This window comes from Nicotiana tomentosiformis, chromosome 8 (genome assembly GCF_000390325.3).
Source record: "Nicotiana tomentosiformis chromosome 8, ASM39032v3, whole genome shotgun sequence".
NCBI lineage: Eukaryota > Viridiplantae > Streptophyta > Magnoliopsida > Solanales > Solanaceae > Nicotiana > Nicotiana tomentosiformis.
In genome coordinates this window covers 86,778,586-86,804,633 of record NC_090819.1, presented here as the reverse complement: position 1 = coordinate 86,804,633, position 26,048 = coordinate 86,778,586, and the positions used below count along the sequence as shown (strand labels likewise).

Genomic DNA, 26,048 nt, shown 5'->3' with positions numbered 1-26,048 from the left:
TTCACTGGTCTGATCTTGGATTTTTTGTTATAATAGCGTTTTGCCTATTATTTTTGGGCGACTATCCTTATGTAGGACATATCTCTCCGTTCTTCGACTTCATCGAGATCTTGCCTTCTGCTTTCATCTCTCCTCAACCCGCTTTCATGGGAGTATCGCAAACTGGGCTCTCCGACTTCGAGTGGTATTACCGTATTAGTCCCATAGACTAAAGTGTAGGGTGTCTCTCATGTACTCGTCTTTGCATTGTTCGATAGTCCCAGAGAACTTCTGGTAATAGCTCTGACCATAATCCCTTGGCGTCCTCAAGCTTTTTCTTCATGATGTTCAGTATTGATTTATTGGAGGATTTCGCGTGCCCGTTGAACGCGGGGTGGTATGGTGTGGAGATTATTCTTTTGATATGCCACTTCTCAAAAAATTCGGCGACCTTTTTTTCAGTAAATTGGGTCCGTTGTCGCAACTGATCTCTTTGGGGAGGCCGAAGCGGCACACAATATTTTTCCATATGAAGGTGATCACTTCTTGTTTGCATATTTGGGCGAATTCTCTTGCTTCTACCCATTTTGAAAAATAGTCATTTAAAAAAAAGAAATCGTACGTTACTTCGCCCCGCAGGGAGGGGGCCGACGATGTCCATTCCCAATTTGATGAAAGGCCAAGGGGAGGTAACCGAGTGGAGATTCTTGCTCGCTTGATGGATCATTGGGGCATATTTTTGGCATTGTTTGCATTTTTTCACGAAGTCTGCGGCCTCTTTTTTCATGGTAGGCCAGTAGTAACCTGCCTGTATGAGACATCTGACCAGAGCTCGATTGCCTGAGTGAGCTCCGCAATGGCCTTCATGGACTTTTTCTAGGACGCACCGCGTCTGATTCGGGCCTAAGCATTTCACTAGGGGGTGCTATACGTCCTTTTGTATAGGTCGTTGTGAATGATGTTATACGTGGCCACTTGCATCCAGAGCTTCTTGGCTTCCTTTTTATCATCTGGGAGTGTGCCGTCCTGCAAGTATGTAATAATACGGTTGCGCCATTCCCTGGTTAGATTTATAGTCCTTACCTCAATTTGATCTATCGATGAGTGGAGGAGGGTGACCACGTTTCCTTCTCCGTTTATGATTTTAGTTGCTGCCGTTAATTTGGCAAGGCCGTCTGCTTCGATGTTTTGTGCTCGAGGGATTTGGCCGAACTGGTACTCGTCGAACTCGGGCAATAGTTTGCAGATCTCAGCCTAGTATTTTTGTAACCTTTGCTCTTTTATCTGGAAAGTCCCTGTGACTTGGTTGACGACGAGTTGAGAGTCACAACGTAGGATGATCCACCTCGCCCCGTACTTGAGTGCTAGCCTTAACTGTGCAATCACGGCCTCATACTCGGCCTCGTTGTTAGTCATGTCCGGGCACCTTATGGACTGGCGAACCACTTCGCATGTCGGGACTTTGAGTACAAGTCCCAGTCTAGCCCCTGACGCATTGGAAGCGCCATCGGTGTACAAAATCCATAGATCTTGTGTTCGCGGAGAAGCGTGGGCTGCTTCTATTTCGACTTCAGGCATTATTTTCGCGCTTAAGTCGGCGACGAATCAGCGAGGACTTGTGATTTTATCGTCGTCCGCATTTGATATGTGATATCATGCTCGCTCAATTCTATGGCCCACTTAGCTAATCTTTCTGATAGCTTGGGCTTATGCAAGATGCTTCTCAAGGGGAAAGTTGTGACTATCGAGATCGGATGGCATTGGAAGTAGGGTCTAAGCTTTCGTGAAGCTATGACCAAGGCCAAGGCCAGTTTTTTGAGGTGGGGAGACCTCTTCTCGGCGTCGACTAGGGTTTTGCTAGTGTAATAGATGGGATATTATGTACCTTTGTTTTCTCGGACTAGGACTGCACTTCGGATACGGCGAGGTAGACGAGCAGACATTCCCCTGGTTCTGCTTTGGCAAGCAATGATGGCGATGATAGGTAGGATTTTAACTCCTTCAGGGCTTGAACGCACTCGGATGTCCATAGGAGGCTGTTGTCCTTCTTGAGCATGCCAAAAAAATTGTGACATCTATCAGATGATCGTGAGATGAATCTCGACAAGGCAATGATGCGGTCGGTCAACTTTTGAACTTATATTTTGCTGGTTAAGCATTCTGGTATTCCCTTAATGTCTTTGATTTGGTCGGGATTGACCTCGATGCCTCTTTGTGATAGTAGGAAGCCTAGGAATTTTCCTGAAGTTATGCCGAACGCACACTTCTCAGGGTTTAGTTTCATCCCATATCGCCTGAGTATGTTGAAGGCCTCTTTCAGGTGGTCGATTGTGATCTTCTTTCTTTTTGGACATGACCAACATGTCATCTATGTGGACTTCTATGATCTTGCCGAGTTGGTCTTTGAATATTTTGGTCACCAACCTTTGGTATGTCGCCCCCGCGTTTTTCAGTCTGAAGGGCATCACCCTGTAGCAGTACGTTCCTTGGTGGGTGATGAAGGTGGTCTTCTCCTGGTCCTCCTCTTCCATAAGGATGTGATTGTAGCCCGAGTAGGCATCTAAGAAAGCTCAACAGTTCATGCCCAGTCGTTGCGTCAATGAGCTGGTCAATGTGAGGTCGCGAGAATGAATCTTTGGTGCATGCTTTGTTTAAATCCTTAAAGTCCACGCACATCCGCCACTTTTCGTTCTTATTTTTTACCATGACCATATTGGCGACCCACTGGGGATATTTTGATTTCCTGATGGAGCCGTTTTCTATCAACTTTTCGACCTCCTCACGGACTGCATCGTTTACTGCAGAATTGAACTTTCGCCTAACCTGCCTTACCGAGGGTGGAACGTGTCAACGTTCAACCTGTGTGTGGAAACCTCCTTCGAGATACCTGGCATGTCTGCATAGGAAAAAGCAAATAAGTCCGTGTTAGCAGTTAATAATTGACGGAATTTACCTGGTTCTTGAAGCTTGCGGCCGACGTAGGCTATCTTGTTGTGGTCGTTATCATCAAGTTGGGCGGGGTCGAGGTCTTCTACGGTTGATCCCGTGGCGTCTATTGTTTGGGGATCTCTGATGACATCCGCCTTTTCATCACAGCTCGACCTCGACACTGTTAATTTTTATGCATTATCTGCTTTGTCCTTCATTTGTTGGGTGTATGTACAATCCTGGGCGATGCGATAACATTCTCAAGATGTGTGTTGTTCACCTCGTATACTGAATACTCCCCCTGGGGTTGGAAATTTGATAACTTGGTACAAACTGGAGGGGATAGCCCTCATGGCGTGTATCCATGATCGACCTATTACGGCGTTGTATGCCGTATCCTGGTCCATGATGTGGAATGTGGTTTCCAGAGTGACGCCGTTGGCCAGGACGGGGAGTGTGATTTCCTCGGATGTTCGTTCAACTGCATTGTTAAAACTTGTTAGCATGATGCAACGCGATACTATCTTATCCTCGAGTTTCATTTGTGCAAGAACTCGAGGATGGACAATGCACACGCCGCTCCCATGGTCCACCATAATGCGTCTTACATCTGTATCTAATATTCGTAAAGTGATAACAAGGGCATCAAAGTGAGGGAAAACCAAACCGTGGGTATCTTACTTATCAAAGATGATACTTCATGAGTGATTGATCGTTTGAGCTTATGGGTTGTGGCGAACTTTATGATGTTGATCTAAACGTCGTATCCGCCCCCGATGATCATTTGAATGGTGCGAGTCGGTGAGGCTGGTTTCAGCGGTCCCTGGTGTTGTTCACGTCCTCGGGAAAAGTTGGTCCTTCCTCGGTCGCTCAACAATTCTTTGAGGTGTCCTTGATGAAGCTTGTTCACGACCTCCTATCTTAGGGCGATGCAGTCCTCAGTTTTGTGACCTCGCCCTTGGTGGAACTCGTGGAGAGCGTTTGATTTTCTAGTGCTTGGATCTGACCTCATCTTTTATGGCCACTTTACTTTTGGTCTGAGTTTCTCCAATGCATAGACTATTTCTGAGGGTGACACAAAACAATTGTGAGCGGATAGTAAAGGGGGCATACCTCTCTCGTTCCGGTAAGTCCCTGTCCTTGGCCTAGATAGACCCTCTTCGTGGTGGGAGGGGGGGCATGATGGGGCTTCTAACATATGGCTGATGCCTTTTTTCATTGGTTCGTGGAGCTGCAAGATCTCTTTTGGCATCATTGCTTCGATCCTTCCAAGTTTTGTCTTGTACCGAGGTCAATCAATTGGTTGGCCCATTCAGGTTGTCTCCGTCTGCACGGACCTCGGCGCATTAGGAATTATGTATTTCATCCCAAGTAGTTGGAGGATATTTCATAAGCCGACTTAATAGTTTTCTGGTCACCCTCGATCCATTCCCGTTCAGCCCGTTCTGGAAAGCTGCTACAGCCATTCCTTCTGATACATTCGGTAAGGTCATCCTTACTCTATTGAATCGAGCGAGGAAGTCCCTCAATCCCTCTCCGGGTGATTGTTTGATGGCAAATATATCGTTCGCTCTTGCCTCTGCCTTTTTAGCCCCAGCATGGGCCGTTACGAACTCGTCGGCCATCTTTTCGAATGTTTCAATGGAGCATGCGGGCAGTAGTGAATACCAAGTTAATACTTCTCAGGTAAGTGTCTCACCGAATTTTTTCAACAAGATGGAGGAGACTTGTTCTTTGGCGAGATCATTGCCCTTTACCGCAGTGACATAGTGAGTTACATGATCTTCAGGGGTTGTCGTACCGTCATAAATTTTCAGATAAGGCTGCATCTTGAACATTTTGGGTATGGCATATGGGACAGCTTCATTACTGTAGGGTTGCTCGACGAACTGACCAGCGTCTCCTTTTGGCAAGAATTTTGGGGCACCCGGTATTTTGTCCACTCTTTCTTGGTGTTCTCTCATTTGATCCCGAACCATTTTATTTTTATTTTCCATTTCTTCTATTTTCCTCAGAATGGCCGTTAGGGTGTCGTCACCTGCATTATTAATATTGTGAGTGATACCTATTACTGAAGGAGGAGGGTCGTGCTGCTGGGCCGTTGCTGGGGCAATGCAAGTCCTTGCATTTTCTCTAACTGCCTCCTGAGTGGGGTTATTGAGGATGTCGGTCAACGTATTTGTCAGCCAAGCCTCGAGTAGCTTCTTAACCGCTGGTGGCGCCTCTTCCGCTGTGGACGTGGATGCTCATTTACCACGTGATGATGTGATATTGTCGTGAGGGAGGGGTGATCCACTTCGTCGGGGAGAGGTGTTAGGCGTTATGTCTTCGCCTTCTATTTTGGAGACCTCATTGATGGTGTTTAGGAGGTTGGTAGTGAGATTGGCCACTGCCTTCATCCTTTCTTTTGCCTTACCTGCCATATCAGATCTGGGTGTACAAGGAAGTTGGAGCTTGTTTTTTGTGAATTGTGCCAGATATAGATCTAGAAGAAATTAAAGATTTAACTAGAGTATCCCCCAAAGACGGCGCCAAATTGTTTTACCAAGAAAAGCAGATGTTTGATTAAACTAATTAATTTAATAAAACGAAGGGCTAAACCTAGTTGATGATAATAACTTCAAATCTATAATTGATTGACACAGATAACGCAAGAACAATATTGAGAGAAGAATAAATGTAGTGTGCGTTCAATGTTTCAAGATCCTTGATGATGGGAGAATATTTAGTAATAAATAGCAATAAATAGCATTAAAGTAAATAAGGAGAATGATTCACCCAATATTTAATGAATTGGATGATTCTTATTTCTGACAATGATGATTGAAAGACCAGTACTAGAGTGTTAAGACCTTTTTTTCGGATCTAACAGAAAAAAGTGTGGAATAATAAATCATTCAATCTCTTTAGAAAGGTAATAGTTGTCTTTTATTCAGAGAGAGAGTGTAAGTCTTGCAAAGGCTGTGTTTTTTCTCCCTTTTCTTCCCTATCTCATTTTCTATTTATATGGGACATTCCTCAATCAACCCTAAAAGTACGGACACCATATAATATTCAAGAGAATATTCTACTACGAAAACTAGTCGTTAGTGTTGCCCTTCATACTCGACCTCGACCGTTATTGACTCTTCGGCTACAAGCCTCGTTTTCTACTAATCGACCTCGGCCATATCGCTTTTCACGATACCGTTTCGTGTCAAATCTTAATGAAAGCAGATTTTGACACATACACCAAACACACCCGTCATCTTGTCGTCTACCTGTGATTGTTACAATGAAACGTCACTACGCCAATGTCATCCTTCTTTAAATATATATTAACGTGACTTATACGGAAACTTAATTTCAAATTCAAATTGACTCTAGAAATATCATGGACTTATATAAGCCAGCCACAAAAGACGACTACAAAACTGGAAATTGAAAAGAAAACGATAGAAAACAAAGGACCTTAAAAGAAAAAGGAAAAAATGAACATGACCTCAATGGTTACGCATAAGATGACGTTTGGAAATTAAACGTCATTTGACACACGCTTGTTGTTACATAAAAAGTGAGTAGTAGTCCTTCCGTCCGAATTTATGCAGCAATACTCTTTTCTTTTAATAAGTCCAAAACAAATAGTCCCTCCATTTTTATTTATGTGAGCTTATTTGACTAGACATAAAATTTTAAAAAATAAAATAAAATATTTTAAAATTTGTGATGCTAAATAAAACATAACATTTATATGGCTATAATCTTTTTGAAAATTACAGTTTTAAACATAGCACAATTTTTGCGTGGCTATAAAAGCGATGGTAGAATTGAAAATTTAAGTTAAGTTGTTTCCAAATTTAGAAAGATATATTCTTTATGAAACGGACGAAAATGAAATAGGTTCATATAAACTGAAACAGAGGGAGTAATACCTTTCTTTTTTTTTTTCTTTAAAAAAAAATTGATCTCAAACTTTTCTTGCAAAAAATTTATATGAATAACACATTTTTATATTTAATAATAATCTAACTTAAAAATACCCATTTTATTTTTAATGAGTTAATTTAGTCTCTCTCTCTCTCTCTCTCTCACACACACATACACACACACACACACACATATATATATATATATATATATATATATATATATATATATATATATATATATATATATATTTTGACACACCAAATCTATCAATCTATATATATACACACACACACATACACACACACACACACATATATATATATATATATATATATATATATATATATATATATATATATATATATATATAAAATTTATTTTTATCCATATATCAATTTTTTTTTTAAAGTTTTATTCTTAGTCAAACATCATCACATAAATTGGCATGGAAAAGTAATAATTTTAGAGAAATATTAAATAAGAGGAGATCTCGAGCACCTACTGCGATTTGTCTTTTGTTGAGGTGTAATTTGAGACTAAATGGTACACCTGACACTGACTCTACAAGGATTTTCTTGAAAATTCTTTGATTAGTCAGAATCGGACAATAGTACAACAGCGACGTTGAAATATATAGCGTTCAACTAAATAGTTAGAAAAAGAAATTGACAATTGAACTACAGTCGAATTGTCTTTGCAACTATAGAACAAACAATAAACTTGGTGTGCTCTTTATTGCTAGGGGTGTTCGTGGTTCGGTTTGACTCGATTTTTGCTTAAAATTAAACCAAATTAACTAAGGCGAATTTTTTAATATTGAAACCAAATTAAATCAATACAGTATAAATTTTATCGGTTTCAATTTTATTGTTTTATCGATTTGGTTCGTTTTTTTTGAATTTTTTTCGGGTTTTAAAGATATAGCTTATTATGCAAAGAAATTGATATAAGTTAAATTAAACAAAATAAAAATAAAAACAAGATACAGGAAAGCAAAACGTAAGAAGCATGTGACTAAATTGGTGTCATCTACAAATAGCTCGTCAATTAGGCAATATTTTTAAAAGAGCTTTTTTATAGATCAATCAAGAGGGCAGAAATTATATATATTGATGTGAAAAAAAGGAAGCATTATCTTTTGCAAGTCTCCAACAGAAAAAAAAAGTTAGAATACTAACATTTCATAATAGAAAACTACCAAGGACAAAATTGATTTCTAAAGCAGAAAGATTCAGAGAAGGGATAAAAGCAAGTAAAAAGAATAAACACAATCAATTAAAAATTAAAATACCCAATTTCTCTGTTTTTTCCTTTGTGGCAAACACATTGAAAAATATATTGAAAAGTTAAAATTGGAGTAGTAGTTCTTACTTCTTACTGTGGTTGCCATTATTGACGGCAAGAACTAAGAAGAACTTGAAATAGTATTGTTCATTTGCTGAAAAATGAGACTAGCTTTGGCTTTCGCTGATATAATTTTGGCAATTTGCTTTTTAACTACGGTTTTGGCTTTTCATTTTTCCTCCAAACGACAAAATTTTATTTTATCTTAAACTTAAATGGGCTAGGGGACAAATGGGCTAGGGATTTTCTACTCTACTTATTTGTATTAGTATTGGACTTGGGATGAGCCAAAATTATAAAAAAGATAGAGAAGATTCAGTTAATATTATAAAATAAAAGATACACGCGCGCACACACACATATATATATTTTAAATATGTATTGTAACGACCCGACTAGTCGTTTTGAACTCTAGTGCGTCGTTCGGCGGTTTGAGGATTTGGGTGGCTTCACTTCAGATATTATGACGTGTACGTGTGGTCATAATTGTATTTCGGGAATTTTAGAGTAAATCTGGAAAGAAAAATTTAATTTCGGAAGCTTTAAGTTAGAAGAATTGACTAAGGTTTGACTTTTGAGTAAACGACCTCAGAATCGGGATTTAAAAGTTCCAATGGGTTCGTATGATAATTTCGGACTTGGATGTATATTCGGATTGAGTATTGGATCAACCGGGAGTATTTCAGCGATTATTATGGAAAATTGACTTTTTGAAAGTTTAAGGGTTTCCTAAGTTTGGTTTGGAGTGGGATTTGGTGTTATCGAGATTCGGTTGGAATTTCATGCCTTGGAATAGGTTCGTATCGTGATTTTTGACCTGTGCGCAAAGTTTGGCGTCATTCCCGAATGTTTTGATATGAATCGGACGCGTTCGTCGAAGTTTAAAGATTTGAAAGTTTAAAGAAGGATTTTGATCGCCGATCCATAGTTTTGATATTGTTTAGCGCGATTTGAGGCCTCGACTAAGTTCGTAATATATTTTTGGATGCTTTGGTATAATTGATTAAGGTCCCGAGAGCCTCGGGTGGATACTAGATGGTTAACAAATCAATATTTGGACTAAGGGAATGCTGGGTTTTTCTGGTTGCTAGTGCGATCACTTATGCGGAAGCTGGGTCGCAGAAGCGAGGGTCGCGTTGTAGAAGAGGCTAGGAGTTTAACTAGCTAGAGTCGCAGGTGCAAAGAAATTCCCGCACCTGTGTGATCGTAGATGCAACTAGTGGAGCGCAGGTGCGGGCCTTAATGGGGGAGGCTGGGACCGCAAATGCGGTCAAATTTCCGCAGAAGCGGGACCGCACCTGCGTATGAAGCATTGCAGAAGCGAAGTCGCATAAGCGCCGGAGGGGACGCATATGCGGAAGTTGAGGGACCTGAAGGGAGCCGCAGAAGCGGCTAATGTTCCGCAGATGCGAGATGTCGCTCGGCAGTGAGGTTTTATTAAAAAAAATGGGATTTGGCCGCTTTTCTTCCATTTTGGGGGTTTTGGGGGTTTCTTGAGGTTATTCATTATTGTGGTTTGTGTAAATATTTTCGTTTACTTTGTAAATTCTATTTTTATTGTTCAATTAGAGAAAATTATGATTTTAAAATTCTAAAATGAGTAATTAAATTGGTACATCACCGTTGGTTTTTCCAACGGTGGTGTTAGGCGCCATCACGACCTATAATGGATTTTGGGTCGTGACATGTATATATTGTCGGTTTGGTCCGATATTTTTGGGATTTAATACCAAACCAAACCATATATTATCGATTTTTTAAAATTTATATCCAAACCAAACCAAACCGAGTGATTATCGGTTTATTAAGTCAGTTTGACTCGGTTTACCGGTTCGGGTCGGTTTCATTTCAACACCCTTAGTTATTACTATTGAGATTGTTCTGCTTGTTTTTTTTTGGGTTTTTAACTACTTTTGAGATTGATATGAACATAATTCCAAAACGTTTTAATATCTTGAAACCTCTGTAAATTATTAGCTTCAGAGAGTTTTCTATTCTTTTTGTAAGGTAAATCTCAACTGGAATTAACTCTAAAAGATTTAGAGGTTAACCTCAACGGGAGGAAAAGAAAAAAGATTTACTGGCTATTTCCATTTGATTTGCCGTTCCATTTATTATATGAATAATTAAACCTAGATTACTTTGAGGGGTTGTTTGGTTGGTCTAGAGGAATTTTAATCTCCGCATAAAATCCAACATGATTTAATGCAGTGTTTGATTGTTACTTTTTTCTTTTTCTCATAAAAATACCTGCATAAGTTGCGTGAATCTATATATTTTTGTATGGTTAGAATGTGAAATATAAATATGTGTGGTAATAAAACATGATTTAAAAATACTTAAAACGCTCATAAGTAAGAAAATATTAATTTTGTTTAATAAATACATTATGTAAGTTATACATTGTACACTAAATTGTAATATATCAAATTCAACATCCAAAAATATAATTAATGGATTATGATCATTACTAATTTTATTTATTATAATTTATAATCTACAATTCTACAATATTAATGGCTACCTAACTTGTCTCTGAAGCAAACGAATCTCTTGTACTTTTCTAATACACGGGAAAAGACTTTGAAGAAAACAAGCAAAAGGGTGCAAGGTCATTGCAATGTTTAGGTCATGTGAATGAGCAAGCTATGAGACGTCAGCGGTGGTTTTGCTGTCACAATTGCTCTCTAGTTATGTGGCACTAAATCTAATCGTGGCAGACTTGCTATTGACTTCGAAATGTTGGGCTGCCTCTAATTAACTTTTCACATATTTTCCAACTCTCATTTCCGAGTCATGAGGGTGCGTTACGTCGTATCTAAATGGAGAAAATAACTAGGTAAATAATACAATTGCAATTAGTTGAACGTGTATTTTCGGTAAAATAATCCTCGGTTGTGAGACGAGAATTAAGAATATAAATGTAGGAAGAATCCAAATATCAATGTTCCTCTATTTACAGCCCGTCTAGATTAGGTGATTAAAAAACATATCTAAATGGTGGAGTTGATTTTTATAAAACGAAGATAAAACTTTATACTTAGTAGAATTGTATATTTTCATAGAGCATCAAGTAGGGTGGTTATTTTGAACTTGGGCAATAGCGATCTAGCCAGTGGAGGTTCTGAGTGTCGAATAAGATAGTGGAGTCGCCACCGAAACAGTGAACCTGTTCTTCAATGTTCAAGAACAAATTTGGACTATTTCGCATAGTTCAAGAGCTAATTTAAGTCCTTTCCCTTATAAAAAGGTTCCGGAACCAAAGTGTTATTTTTTTGGACTCAAAGCATAAAAATAGGTGAAAAATAACTGATGACCAATTTATATATACCGTATGCGTTCAATGTGCTATACCTTAAGGGTACGTTTGCCCGTTAAGGTATAGCGCATGGGTTTCATGCGCTATATGTAAACTTTACTCGCCCACCAATAATTAATTTGAACTTTACTGACCAACCAATAATTGAGGGTATAACGCATGCATTATACACGCTACATATGTAGCGCGTATTATGCATGCGCTATACCCTCAATTATTGTACCCCCAGACTAGTTTTTTGTTTATTTATGGAGTTTCAGAATTTTGTAAAAATCCATTCAGGATCCTTCAGGTCTTCCAAAATATTTGTTTGCTTAGCTTATTTTGCATTTTGTTATAATGTCCAAAGAGCAAAAAATCAGGGTTGCATTATATTGGGAGGTGAGGTTGTGGTGGAGAATAACTCAGTACGCTATAGTTGTTCTCCACAGTGAATTATTAAGTTTTTACTTACAATGGAGTACGATAGATTGGTTTCGTTGTTATGTAAAACATTGAGTGTGATGAAACGTTCGGTTAATATTAAAGTAATCTGAAAATATCTGTATTATGTTACTCCGCAACAGGTTGCTTGTTATGCTGAGTTTAACATCGAATACGATGAAACTCTGACAGATTTTTTGAGGACTCCGGATGAACACCGGGAACTTCTTATGATAAAAATGTTGGAAATGTACGTCAAGGCTGAAAACGTTCGCAATATTGAGGTTCCGCGAAGTAGGGATAACCCTCAATCATCAAATGATTTTTTTGGAGCAGTTTTATCCGAACAGGTTCCGTTTGAAAGAGTTTGGTGAGATCTAAACTATCTTCACGGGCGAATGAGGAGCGAGAACATAATTTCTCCCCATATTTACATAATTCATAAGCCGAGTGGTAAATTTCAAGTTTTTTTTTGTATTACTATATTTTTTTATGTATTATATTTATATTAACACTCATATATTCCAAAGGGGGTACCATCCATATATGAATTTTACAAGTTATGAACCAACAGACAGTTGTATTATGCCTAGTTTTGGTGTGTTGGATCATGATGGTCCATCCGGGAGTCATCAATAACTGGATAATGTGCATCATGGGATATCAACAGATTATGATTTGTAAGTTAAATGATACAGTTTATATATAATATTTGGATGAATTTGAGGAACTCATTATTTTATTGGTTGTGCAGTGAAAACGAGCAACTTGAAGGTCCTGTCCTTACTCAATTACCCGAAGACGATATATTTAATCGGGAAGTGGCAGATGCACAGAGCCAGGGAGATGATAGTGATTATGACAACAATGCTCATGAGTCTGGAGATGACACACCCTTCCCTGATGAGGGTGATGATGATGGAGATGAGAATGATGAACCTTATTTGACGAGGGAGCATGATGCCACCAATGAGCATGCTCCATATATGCAGATTCCACCTTCCGTTAGACCCAGAATGTATGAGCCCCATGTGCCGTTTCATTCAAGGGAGATTCCCTACCTTGATCAGTTTCCCAGTATGCCGGATGTGGATGCCCTCACAAGGGATCTTGAAAATATTCGGACAACAATATGGGATGAAACTAGACCAACGGTGCTGTCAAATAATATGCTTTTTGCTGATAAAACACGCCTAAGAAGGGCGATGCGAATGTACATCATAAAAGAGTGTCGTGAGATCGTGGTTCATGAGTCATCTCCGGAAGTATACAAAGTTATTTGTTGTAGATGGTTTCAAGGTTGTACATAGATGTTGCGTGCGAGAAAGTTAAAAACAAATATGTGAAATGTGGGGAATTACATTGGCACCCACACTTGTGAAATAGACACATTCAGTGGGAGTCATTGTAACTTAAATGTTGACTTGATTTCTCTTGTCTTGATTCCACATATTGAATCGTCCATAAGGTAAAGATTAAAGAGTGTACAACATCTGTCCACCTGGTATATAGATATACAATTACCAAAAGAAATGCATTTCTCAGGCGTAAATGTGCGTTTGAGATTGTTTATGGTAACTGGGATAAGTCATTTGTTGCTCTACCCAGGTACATGGCTGCATTACAACACCTTAACCTCGGGACTATTGTTGAATGGAAGCTTGAGCGGAGTCCGGTAATATAATAATTCATATTCAGATATGTGTTCTGAGCATTTAAACCATCCATCGATAGTTTTGTGCATTGTCGGCCGGTAATACCCATAGACGGTACCCAAGTCTTTGGAAAGTATGATATTAAGTTGTTGATCATCGTTGCACTAGACGCTAATGGAATCGTATTTCCCCTCGCATTTGCTATTTGTTCCAATGAAAGCCAAGAGACTTGGACATTATTTTTGAACCACTTAAAGGAGCACGTTGTCAGACAACTTTCAGGTATTTGTCTAATATCTGATCCACATGGCGGTATTTTAAGTTCTGTACAGAATTTGCGTGCATGGCAGGAACCGTATGCCTACCACTGTTATTGTGTTAGGAACTTGAAGGCCAATTTTCAGAGGGCTCATTCGAACAAGAACTTATATGATTTAATGTAGATGGCTGTAACAGATCACCAAGAGTGTAAATTCAGGAGGCGAATGGAATTGATTAGGCATGAAGACCCAGAAGCCTATCGTTGGTTGATGCGACATGACCTTGACAAGTGGAATTTGCATAAGGATGTTGGTAGAAGATGGAAAATTTTGACTACAAATGTGTCAGAGTCTTTCAACAGGTTGTTGAAGTCTGCACGTGGATTGCCTATCACTGCCATGGTGCGGATGTCATTCAAGCATATGGCAGAGAGATTTATTGAAAGATCTAGAGGTGCATCGTCATTGATGAAAAGGGGTGTTGAATTTATTCCACAACAATGAAACGATTTGAGAAATATAGAAAGCGAGCACAGTGGCATACATTTTTACAGTATTGCAGCGAGCAAAATATTTTTGAAGTCGCACTGGCCTGCATCAAAACTGCAAGAATAATATACACACAGTCAATGAATCCAGAAGATTATGCTCATGTGGAAAATGGTCAATCTATCACTTGCCATGCTCACATACCATGAAGTACTTTCAACACACAGGTTTTGCGGCAACGAGGTACGTTGATAAAAAATATAGTGTTATTGCATACGTAAACACCTATAGTGGACAATTGCAGCCAGTGGGTGCTGAGCATTATTGGCCACCGGAACCATTTAAAATGGTGTGTAACAAGGATTATGTGCGTCAATGTCAAGTGCAAAAAAGAATGCGGATACAGAACCAAATTGATGTTGGTGATACCGTTTATGCGTGTAAATGTGGCATGTTCCCAAACAGGACACGATCTCCGTAAATGTTCTTTAGCTGGTGTAGGAAGTAGTGATAATTCAGCTCATGTGGCAGTTCATCCAATGTGCCAACTTATCAAGGATAAACATAGTGTTTTGTTGCAAAATTTTTGTTGTACCAAATGTCAGTAAAGGTTCAGTTTGTAAAATTTCTGAAATTAAAATTATATTTCTAATAAGGTTAAATCTATGATATTTAGCATTAAAAATTCAATACAATAATTTAAAATATTCTCCAAGAAATAAATAGCAATTTTCATTCGCGATTATCGTTACTATATGACACTATTTCATTGTCACTGTCTTCATCTTCTTCGTCAACATCTTGAACGCACCCTTCCGGACCGAGGACATCTTAATCTAGGCCCTAGTTGAAACACATTTCTCGTATTTCATCGCTATGATCAATAAGAACATTTGCTTGATTTCTATAACAATATGGGACTCATACGTCCAACGTCGGCGGTAGAAACTTAGGTAGTCCCTCCCAGTCAACAACTGTTGGAAAAACATGATAATCAATATCTCTATGTAATTTTTCATTTTCTATAAATCGCAATATTGATCCTCTATTCCTTGCAGGTAGTTAAGATCATCCGGTGCATGATGAACGACTAGTGCCTTTTCCATCTATAAAATCTCCTTCATCAAATGCTGAATCACTTCTGGTTCATGTTTTGTGTGTGTTTGTTTGAAAGGTTGCAGACAATGTTTGTGGTACAACTAGCCCATGCCAGTGGCATAGTACTTTATAATCACACCGTTTTGAGTAAAAGGGAAGATATTGTAGTTTTTTGCCCCAAATTCGCATACCTTCAGGCTTTGTAGAATGCGCTTCGCCCTCAATAATGTGCCCTGCAACTTTGAGATCAGTGTGTATATTGATAGGCTTATTTTCCAAGGGACGTAGAACACTATACCACTTGTCATCAACAAAATAAGTATAGCAACCTAGTATATTATTTTTAAGGTAGGGATTAATTGTGTTATGACGTGTTCATGTGGATCTGTTGAACTACCTTTACCTTTTTGCCTTTTCTTAAACCACTTATTAAATGTTAGTGGCATTTCTGAAATGGATGTCGTGATGGTTCTTTAAATGGTCTTTGAATACTGCAATGATGGTTCAACTTAAAAAGAACAAAATTGCACGAACATGTATATTAAATGTAGCGCATCACCAATATGTGTTATGTGTATTGTCATGTCCACCTGAAAAAGCTGTAGACCTGAAAAAGCTGTCTACCTGAAAAAACTGTCGATCTAAAAAGTTGCACCCACTTGTACCCAAAAGAATCATTAGCACGCGAAACATAGCGCACCACCAATATCCGTTATGTGTATTGTCAAGTCGACCTGAAAAAGTTATCAACCTGAAAAAGCTGCACCCATTTGTACCCTAAAGAATCATTAGCACGCGAAACATAGCGCATCACCAATATGCGTTATGTGTATTGTCATGTTGACCTGAAAAAGCTATGGACCTGAAAAAGTTGCACCCACTTGTACACTAAAGAATCATTAGCACGCGCAAGAATCATTATCCCAAACTACGTAGCGCATCAACAATATGCGTTAATGTAACCTAAAATCACTCTTAGCTGCCTATAAAACCTCACGCACTTTAGTTATTATTTGCGTTGTAACGAAACGAAGAAAACAACTTTCCATTAATTGTTTTATTTTCGAGCATTACGACATGTCTGGATGCAATGACATACCAAGGTGTTACTATGGCAAACGTGTGATTTTGAAGCCATGTTGGTCAAATTGCAATCTAGGGCGCAGACGTTGGATGTGTAAACAAGTTGTAAGTTATTATTATTGAAAGTTATGTTTGTTAATAGTTTTAATATAACATGTTAATTAATAGTCTTTTGTTATCATCCCCATTGGTAGGACGAAAATCAATGTGGTTTTGAATAATGGTATGATGAATCCATTAACCAGGATTACTACAAATCATGTTTGTTAAAAATTTGGAATCTAACCGGTGAGTACGAACTCCAGATCTTGAAACTGCAAGAACAACTTGCGACACTGAAGGAGAAACTAAAAGAGACAAAAGAAGAAAATAATCGGTTGGAAGAGTAATTTAAGTGGTTGAAGCATAGAATAATGGGCGATAGTGACTAAACAAACACATGGATGTGTTAAGTGTAGCTTCTTATTTTTATGTTATACGTGTCATGTATTATCTTTAATTGTTAACGAATTTAAATTTATTTTAAGCTGTCTTATTTTTTTGAGTTCTAGTGTTAAACTAATAAATAACCCAAAAAATAAAAACACATGCGCAAATTATGTAATACATCAATAATTTAGCTATTATATATTGATGTCATATATATAACTCAAAACACATATCAATGAGTCCCACAACTTGTATGCTTTAAAGAATTGACTGGCCTGAGGCGTATCCCATCTCGCCAGGCTACGCTATCAGGATCATTCTCATCACGTCGCCTTTTTATCGGAGGATGCGATGTAGCATGATCGTCAGTAAGTTTGGCAGGCTCAGTAGAAGCGGTCATTGGTCTATCAGTAACCAACAGAAAAATAAGATATTTTAGTATATGAAATATAGAATACTAACGTACGTGTTAGCAAAAATATTTAATGGTCATACCATGGTCTCAGCGGGCTCCTAACTAAGATCATCCGTCTCCGCCAAGTTAGTATCGCACAATGTGGCCTCTGTGACGTGCGATGGAGAAATATTTAAAAAATTACAAACACTTTAGAATTACTGACTAATCTATAAGGTAAAAACAAATTAAAATAATAGTAATACAAACAAACTTGCGCCTGAGTAGCGACACAATGCTCTATCGGAACATCGAGGTGCACTGGAGTAGATGAAGTATGTGAAAGATCCTCAGCAACCCTCAGTGATGAGCCATAACTCAGTCGTCGCCCACTATGCACATCTCGTATCGGACAATCAGCAACAACCATCGATTGCTCTGGACGATCAGGAAAATACTAATCCCACTCTTGCTGCGTAATGGCCGTGCCCGCGATCAACAATGGAGCTGACGGGGTCACCTGCGAAGTCCCTAGTGACTGCTGAAGGGTGAATGACCGCATATCATAAGGAGCATCGTGTGGCTCAGGGTAGTCACCCGGCTGATCATATCTAATATCCTCCGCAGGTGCCTCATTGCACCCTTGCTGGGGACCCCATCCTCGCCGACCACCACGACCATGTGGGCCACCCCTCCTCTCTGGACACGCCTACCACGTATACCACGTTCAGGGGCCACTTGTGGCTCATTATGGTACTCCTCGTGCGGCACATAAGAAGCCTCGTATCCTAAGCGCCCATCCTCTCAGGCACGTCTCAATGTGTCAGCAGCAGGATTAGTAACCCGAAGGCCAAACCCATGCACAACGATCGCTCCCTCGCATGTATATTGTAGCATCTTCAGTCCCCAGTGGTAGAACTGGTGTAAGCCAATAGCCCGCATAGCATATAAAATATTAATTACGGAAGGATACTGTAACATTATAATTAAGTATAATAAATAACATACCAGTGCCTCATGACTCCCGATGTATGGAATGTACCGACCACCAGCACGATGAACGGGATTCCCGATGAGAAGTCGGGAAACTCTGCGATACTAACCCATGTACTCATGCTTGCCGTCCAAACGGTCAGATGGAGGGCGTGTCAGAATCACACCATACTTCTGGTCCCAATCCTCTATCTAGGTCTCTAGCCAGGCCAAGTATGTCTGGTCGACCTTGCGACGATCATCCCGTTGGAAATGTGCCATGTGTCATGTGCCAAGTGGGCGAAATAGGTACAAGTTGGGGTCGACCAAACTGGCGAAGGAATCGCTCGGTGGCATGATGCTCGACTATATAGATACATATCAGTGGGATAGAAGAGCTCTATATAGCTCGACCGCAAGAGCAATAATCTGGCAATCCACCTATGAGTGCGTCGATGTATGGCCTCCATACAAACTATTTATTAAACACAAGAATCGTGAGTAAACGCAACACATATCAACCCAGGCCAAGTAAACTTAAGTATATATGTACCTAAGCGCATTCAAGTAAATCCAACAAATCCCTGTAGTAAGGGAGATGATGTCAAGCCTCGACCTCGCGGGCGTGGCCTTGCCTATCAACCCACCTCTAAGCTAGCGGGAGAAACGATAGAGGTGGTGCATCCGGAGCTATCGATGGTAGAGGTTGCTGGAACTGCAGGAATTTCTCTCATGCCCAAACCTAATATAGATTGTGAACGTAAAATTTAAGGTATTGTTTTACTATGTATGTTATAATCATGAAAAGAATTGACTATGTTTTCACCTGCAGCAGCGGTATAAAACCGGCAACATCTCTCTGGGTGCCCATGCACTCCCGACACATCTGCCTATACAGTTAAGCTAGAACTGTTGCACCCTAGTTGTAACCAGATAAATCATCTAGCCGCTCTAGATGATGTAAAAATCACAAGCTAACTAGGTTTTTCGAAGTGTTCGGGAATAGTATACCACCAAACATTATCAGCAACAACAACCTCGTTTGCCGGCCAATATCCTCTAGCGGTGAATCATCAATAATCTCCGTGTTCATCACTACCAGATGTTGCCTAATGGTCGTCAGCTACAATCGATTGGCCCCACTCAACGCAGTCGGCTCGGCAGGCTGGAAACCGATGAGCCGCTGCAACATATGAAGATAATCCTCTCTCGTATAGTCTCTAAGAGCATGCGGGTAAGCTACAGGTATACCATCAACGGGCAGCCTGAAAAGAACCTCCACATCATTTAGCGTGATGGTAGCCTCGCCGATGGGTAGATGAAACGTGTGCGTCTTCGGTCGCCACCGCTCTATCATAGCCGTGATTAGCGCCCAATCGAACTGCAACTGGACAATCTTTATGATCCTGTAAAAACTCGTCCGCTGAAGGCATCTAACTATACGGGGATACAGTGGGTGATCCCTAATGAACCCTCACAGATTGTCTATACGTCTAGGGTGGAAAGTCTAGGACGGACACTGCCCGTCCAAATGTGTGAAGACCTATGGTTGCCCTGGAGTAACAGTAGCTCTCGAGATGCAGGTCCAGGATGCATAGGGGGAAGCTCTATGAGGATGTCTATAAATTGAACAATATTAATTAAAGTATTTTTCTGTTTAATTGTTTAACATCTTTAAATATATTGTAATATCTTTTATATTAATATTTAATCGATAATTTTTGTATATTATTACTTAGGTTGATACATTTTATATATTATTATTTTATATGTTAGTTTCTTATATTTCTGACTAAAATTCGACAGGGTTTTGTTTGACCTATCATCTTTTCAGCTATTTTTGGGTATAATAGAATTAAATAATTAATTTTCATAACTATACATGATATAATTAATAAGTATTCATATAAAAATACTTAGTTTGACAAATTTTCTATATTGTTATTTTATATGTTATTTTCTTACATTTATTTACTAAACTTCGAGAAGGTTTTTGTTTGAACTATCATTATTTTTAAGATATTTTTGGGGCTAACAGAGAATTAAATAATTAATTTCAATAACTAAAAAGATATTTTAGTAATTATTCATATAACAAATACTTAGATTGATAAATTTTCTATATTAATATTTCATATGTTAGTTTCCTACATTTTTCTACTAAACTTCTACAGGGTTTTATTTGAAATATCATCTTTTTAAAGTTAATTTTGAATTATAACAGAATTAAATATTAAAATTTCATAAGTAATCAAGATATATTCAATAATTATTCATATAAAAAATAACAAACTTAATAGTAAATAATATTGAATTTACTTCATTCGTAACAATTTGTTTGTTAACTATCATATTTTGCCCAAATTTTCCGGCAACGTCTCTTTTGTAACGTCAACTGATTATTTTATGATTCATATCTAATATATGATAATTATCTACTAATACATTAAATCCATAATTGAGTACGCTAGCCAAGTTTGTTAAGGAGAGCACGTAGTTTTTATTCTACACTACGGAATCTTAAAGAGCACTAAAGTAACACTACTCTAAATGGCCATAAACAAAGTCAACTATACCATATGCTAAAATTTATTATCAGTTTTACTACATTAAAGGGCACTACATAACAATTAAAGGCACAACATAACACTAAAGGGCACTAAACAATAATAGAGTCACATATTAATATACGTACAACAATAAAATTACATATAACAATAATTATTCATAAAATAACAATATATATTCTTACTAAGTTTTTAGCACATAAATAAACTAATCCGGATAAAAATAAAAAAATTAATTAAATCATAAAACGATCACAAAAAAACATACAACACAGTAAACAATAACTGATAAGCATTTATATACATGAGTTTTACCAAAAAGTAAGTCGGAATACCTCGATTTAATATTTTTTGAAATATGAAAAACTGATGATTTGGGATCCGAAACGAGCAATAGATGAGATCCACTACACACCAACGCCTTAGATCTAGTGTTAGATTGCTAAAATAAGGAGAAGACACAATTTTTAGGGGACGGGTGGGCTCCAATCGAGATTTTTGGTTAAAAATTGGGGGGGCGGGGAGGGCATTTTTGTTGCTTTTTGTTCTGTCTGGTCGGGGAAGAAGACTGATCCGATATTTTATATAGGTATAGTGCATATATAGGATGCGCTATACCTACCCGTCTTTTTAACTTTTGGTATAACGCATCTTGTATATGCGCTATATATATATATATATATATATATATATATATATATTGCCTGCCAATTTAAAATTCAAATATAACACCTGTTTTTTCAACTTCTGGTATAGCGCATCTTGTATATGCGCTATATATATATATATATATATATATATATATTATTCGCCAATTTAAAATTCAAATATAGAGTATGCAACACATACGCTATATCTTAACGGACAAATGTACCGTTAAAGTATAGCGCATTGAACACATGCGTTATATATAAATTGATCATTAGTTATTTTTTTATTTATTTTTGTGTTTTGAGTAAAAAAAAAAAAGTAATATTTTGGTTCGGAACTCTTATAAAAAAGGCCTGCATGTGGGACACGTGGCATCACAAGGTACTATTTTATTAGTGACTAAGCTTCTGCCATCAGTCAATAAAGGCCAATAAAGGCAAATCAAGTCCAATTTTGTAATTGCAACGTTAGATTTGACCCCAACAATTAATAGAACACAAATCTAAACAATCTCATGTAGAGCTGTTTGGACATAAGAAATTTTTTTTTTCAATTTTTTTTATGTTTTTTCGAAATCAACGTTTGTTCATAAAAATTTCAATTTTCACTTGAAGATATATTTTGAAAATTTTCGAAATTTTAAAAAATTTCAAAAAACTATTTTCAAAATTTTCACTCAAATCACTCACAAAACTTCAAAAACAATCCAAAATTATATTCATGTCCAAATACAACTCTAAATTTCAAATACCATTTCACTTCAAAAAAACAATTTCCCTTGAAAATTTACAATTCTTATGTCCAAACGTCAAATTTGCCAATTTCCCTATATTGTTTATTCCAAATGAAAAATGCACAATTGTAAAATAGAATATTTTTGGGGAAACTCATAAGAAATCAGGTTATCGAAGTTACTAACAAACCTTGAGTTGGCTCTTTCAAACTCAAGATTTCGGCTATGAATTAATTTCATTACATTCCCACACAAAACCTTTCATAATTATCATTCATACATTTGCTTGCATCTTTCTAGTGTACCGATCAGATAATTGAACGGTATTCTTGAATTCCTCCAACTTTGACATTTATACATATTCTTATTGAATGATATCATTCATCTTCTGAAACACAATTAGCTAATTAAATACATCACGGAATAACGTTAAAATTATTAGTTACCAAAATAATGTTAGAAATTTGTGACCAAAGAATCTGTATCGAGTAAAATCGGTTCATATTAAATGCTCATATAATAGAGCGACAGATGAAATCAAAGATAGATGAAAAGTGAGACAGGTGGAAGTCAAGACCGGAGGCAGCAATCTTGGTTGGCACCGGGAAGCCCCCGAAGGGAATGTTGCTCATGAAGACAAATGAATGTCTGTCACCCGATAGCATTCAATGAAGAATATTCTGCAGTATTAAATACATAGTCCGTTATAGAGAATATGACATTCATAGCCTACCTACATATTTTTCAATGGTCCCCATAATTGTCATTTAAAAAGGGGCTTGATCTTAGGACCTTGTTCCCTATGTGTCACTATAAATAGGTATTTCAATAACCATTGAAAGAGGAAAATTTTCTCACAAACTTATGCTATACACATTATTCTAAGTTCAATAACATTTTATTTTTCGCTTATTATTGTTATTACTGCTGTCTTCGGAAGCTCTGCTCCCGGAATCAAGTTATCTGTTATCTCATCTCGATTTCAATGCTAAGTTTTGTATTTTATTTTAAAATATTTGTCATTTTGGGATCAAATCGATTCGTTTGTCTATAAACCACGTATAAATTCAATTATACCATTTTACGGATAAACAAAATCACAAGCTTGGTTTTTTTGGATTTAAGTGATTAAAAAACTGACGAACGGAATAGCTCGACAACATAATGTCTAAAACTGAAAAAGAGACCCCTAGCTCAAAGATATAAAAAGATGATTAATTTTGAATTTAAAATTAAAAGGGATTATTAAAAAAAAATTCCCGGGGTACTATTCAAACAATTGTTAAGCAATTAAATTGAAAATTGACCAAGACTTGAATATACACTTTCTTGAAAGTACTATTCATTTTCACCAAGTCTTTCTATATGGCCACTCCGATAGTGAAGTCTTCGAATAAGCAATTATCATTAATGTCTTTTATAGACACTCAATTTCCTGGCACTTTCTCTTCCATTTCAAAACATGAATTTAATTTAACTACTTCCACTCTCTCCCTTATAAATAGCCCATCTTACCCAATTAATCTTTTCATACCTTTCATCCAAAAAACCAATCAACGAAGATAAAGAAGGAAGAAAAATTGGATTCAATGGATACAAGTTCTGGGGACAAGTCTTTTACTATTGACCTTAACACAAAACCTTCATTGCAGACCATCAATAGAATTCCGGTTGGTAGATTATTCTTTCGTCAAAACAAATATTTTTATTTGTTTGTTTATTATTATTATTATTATTACACAAATTTTACTTAGTATTGTAGAATCGGTCTTTTATGGAATTAGGGATCGTTTGGTACACGAGATAAGGTGTGGGGTTAAATTTATTGATTGGCGATATAAATTTATTCGAGGACAAATTTATAGTGCTAACAAACATAGTATCAATTTAATCCCAGACTTGATATATTCCACCTTATCCCATCAAACTTGGAATTACTTTATCCTACCTTCCAGGTGGGATAAATTAGTCCATGGATTATAATCCGAGGATTATAATTGCGGGATAATTTAGTCCGCGTACCAAACGACCCCTTACTTTTTTGTTTTTGGATATCTTATAAAGGAATTTGATATTTGCAGCATGAGATATTGGATGAAGAGTTGATTAGGATGAAAGAGGAGAATAAGAAGCTAACAACAATACTAACAACTTTGTGTGAGAACTACAATTCCTTGCAAACTCACCTAATTGAATTGCTGCAAAAACACAACTCAGAGGATCACAATTCCAAATTATTATCAAGAAAAAGAAAGGCTGAAGATGATCACAGTTGTGCTAATTCAGAAATCATATTTGAAGAAGCATCACCTAAGAGGCCAAGGGAAATCAGAACCAATGTTTCAACTGTTTGTGTAAAAACTACTCCCTCCGATCAAAGTGCAGTAAGTCTGATTTCAAATTTCGAGTATAAACTCTCGTAATATCTTATTAAATTTGTTTTTTGGGTCCGATTTTCAGGTGGTGAAAGATGGATATCACTGGAGAAAATATGGTCAAAAAGTCACAAGAGATAACCCTTCACCTAGAGCCTACTATAAGTGTTCTTTTGCACCATCATGCCCAGTCAAGAAGAAGGTCAGTTCATGCAACCAATCTTCTTAATTTGACTAAATGCGTAAAAGAATATTATGAATGTACTCTGGTGGTAAATTTTCATAGGTAAAAATTTATCTACACTCGATGTTACACCAAATCGGTAAAGGAAAGACATTATGATTTTCATACAAACATATATCATTTGACCATGATTAAACGAAATGTATTATTATAAACTGTTAACATTAAATTGTGTGATTTGATATAAACTTGAGTGCATGTAAGTTTTACCCTATTCTTATACTCACACTTAGACTAGAAAAATCATATAATATTACTGTATTAGTTTTTTTTTCCACTAAATGAATGAAACTCAATTTGTAGGTGCAAAGAAGTGTTGAAGATCCATCAGTTTTAGTAGCTACATATGAGGGGGAGCACAACCATCCTCTCCCATCCCAAGCTCAAGTTACAGTGCCATTAATTAACCAAAATGTTACAACAAATCCTACATTTCTGAACAAATTCATGGAAGACATTGACACAACTTCACTACAGCAAGATTTAGTCGCACAAATGGCATCTTCCTTGACCGAGAACCCTAGTTTCACAGCTGCAGTTGCTGCAGCCATCTCCGGGAATTTTTTTGAATATGATTAATTAGGTTTCAAATGAAGCAAAGTTACAGTTACTCAGACGGTTTCTGTTTTTTCATTGAGATTGAAATGAACCTAATCTAAATTTACCATTTTGAAAGGATGTTTTCTTTGCTATAATAACTGTTTCTTAGTTCTATTTTCCTAATATTTGGCCTGTACTAGAATAAATTTACGGAACAGTAAAGACAATATATATAGGGCAAAATATTGTCTTTAGTATTCTGTAAAGTCAATCTTGGGAGCAGATGTTAGGATTGATTCATAAATATATACGCCATAATCGCATAAGTTTACATGACATATAAAAAAGAAAAACCGTTATAAATGATTTTTGTTATAAATAGAATTGTATTTAAGGTGAATGTCTATATTTAGAGAAATTTTAGGCTTTCTTACTTGGTGGCTAAGTCACTTTTTTCGAGAGGTTTTATTCCATTGTAATTCATCCCAAAATTAATAAAAACTCTCTCTCTCTCTCTTTTCTGCAATATTCTTCTTTTCCTTTATTGTTTTATTTCACATTATCAGTACGAGATTTTACCGTCTCAAGAAGCTCTTTGAGACGACTAAGGTATAATTTTTCTCCTCTTTTAATTATGACTGATATTATAAAAAGAA

The 26,048-nt window shown here is 37.2% G+C and overlaps 1 protein-coding gene across 1 annotated transcript; it reads left to right on the top strand.

Annotated features, from left to right (window-relative positions):
• The first annotated feature begins 23,739 nt into the window (after window positions 1-23,739).
• LOC104104066 (probable WRKY transcription factor 40) lies at window positions 23,740-25,561 on the top strand. Its single transcript, XM_009612053.4, has 4 exons — window positions 23,740-23,903; window positions 24,315-24,617; window positions 24,694-24,810; window positions 25,156-25,561. The coding sequence occupies exons 1-4, from the start codon at window positions 23,823-23,825 to the stop codon at window positions 25,429-25,431; spliced, it is 777 nt and encodes a 258-aa protein (XP_009610348.1). The 5' UTR covers window positions 23,740-23,822; the 3' UTR covers window positions 25,432-25,561.
• The last annotated feature ends 487 nt before the right edge of the window (window positions 25,562-26,048 follow it).

Bases quoted from the DNA above. Each gene is read 5' to 3' on its own strand.
- LOC104104066 (XM_009612053.4), top strand. From the start codon at position 23,823: ATGGATACAAGTTCTGGGGACAAGTCTTTTACTATTGACCTTAACACA. The intron at 24,618-24,693 runs GTAAGTCTGATT...TCCGATTTTCAG, and splicing joins CTCCCTCCGATCAAAGTGCA to GTGGTGAAAGATGGATATCA. The intron at 24,811-25,155 runs GTCAGTTCATGC...CTCAATTTGTAG, and splicing joins CATGCCCAGTCAAGAAGAAG to GTGCAAAGAAGTGTTGAAGA.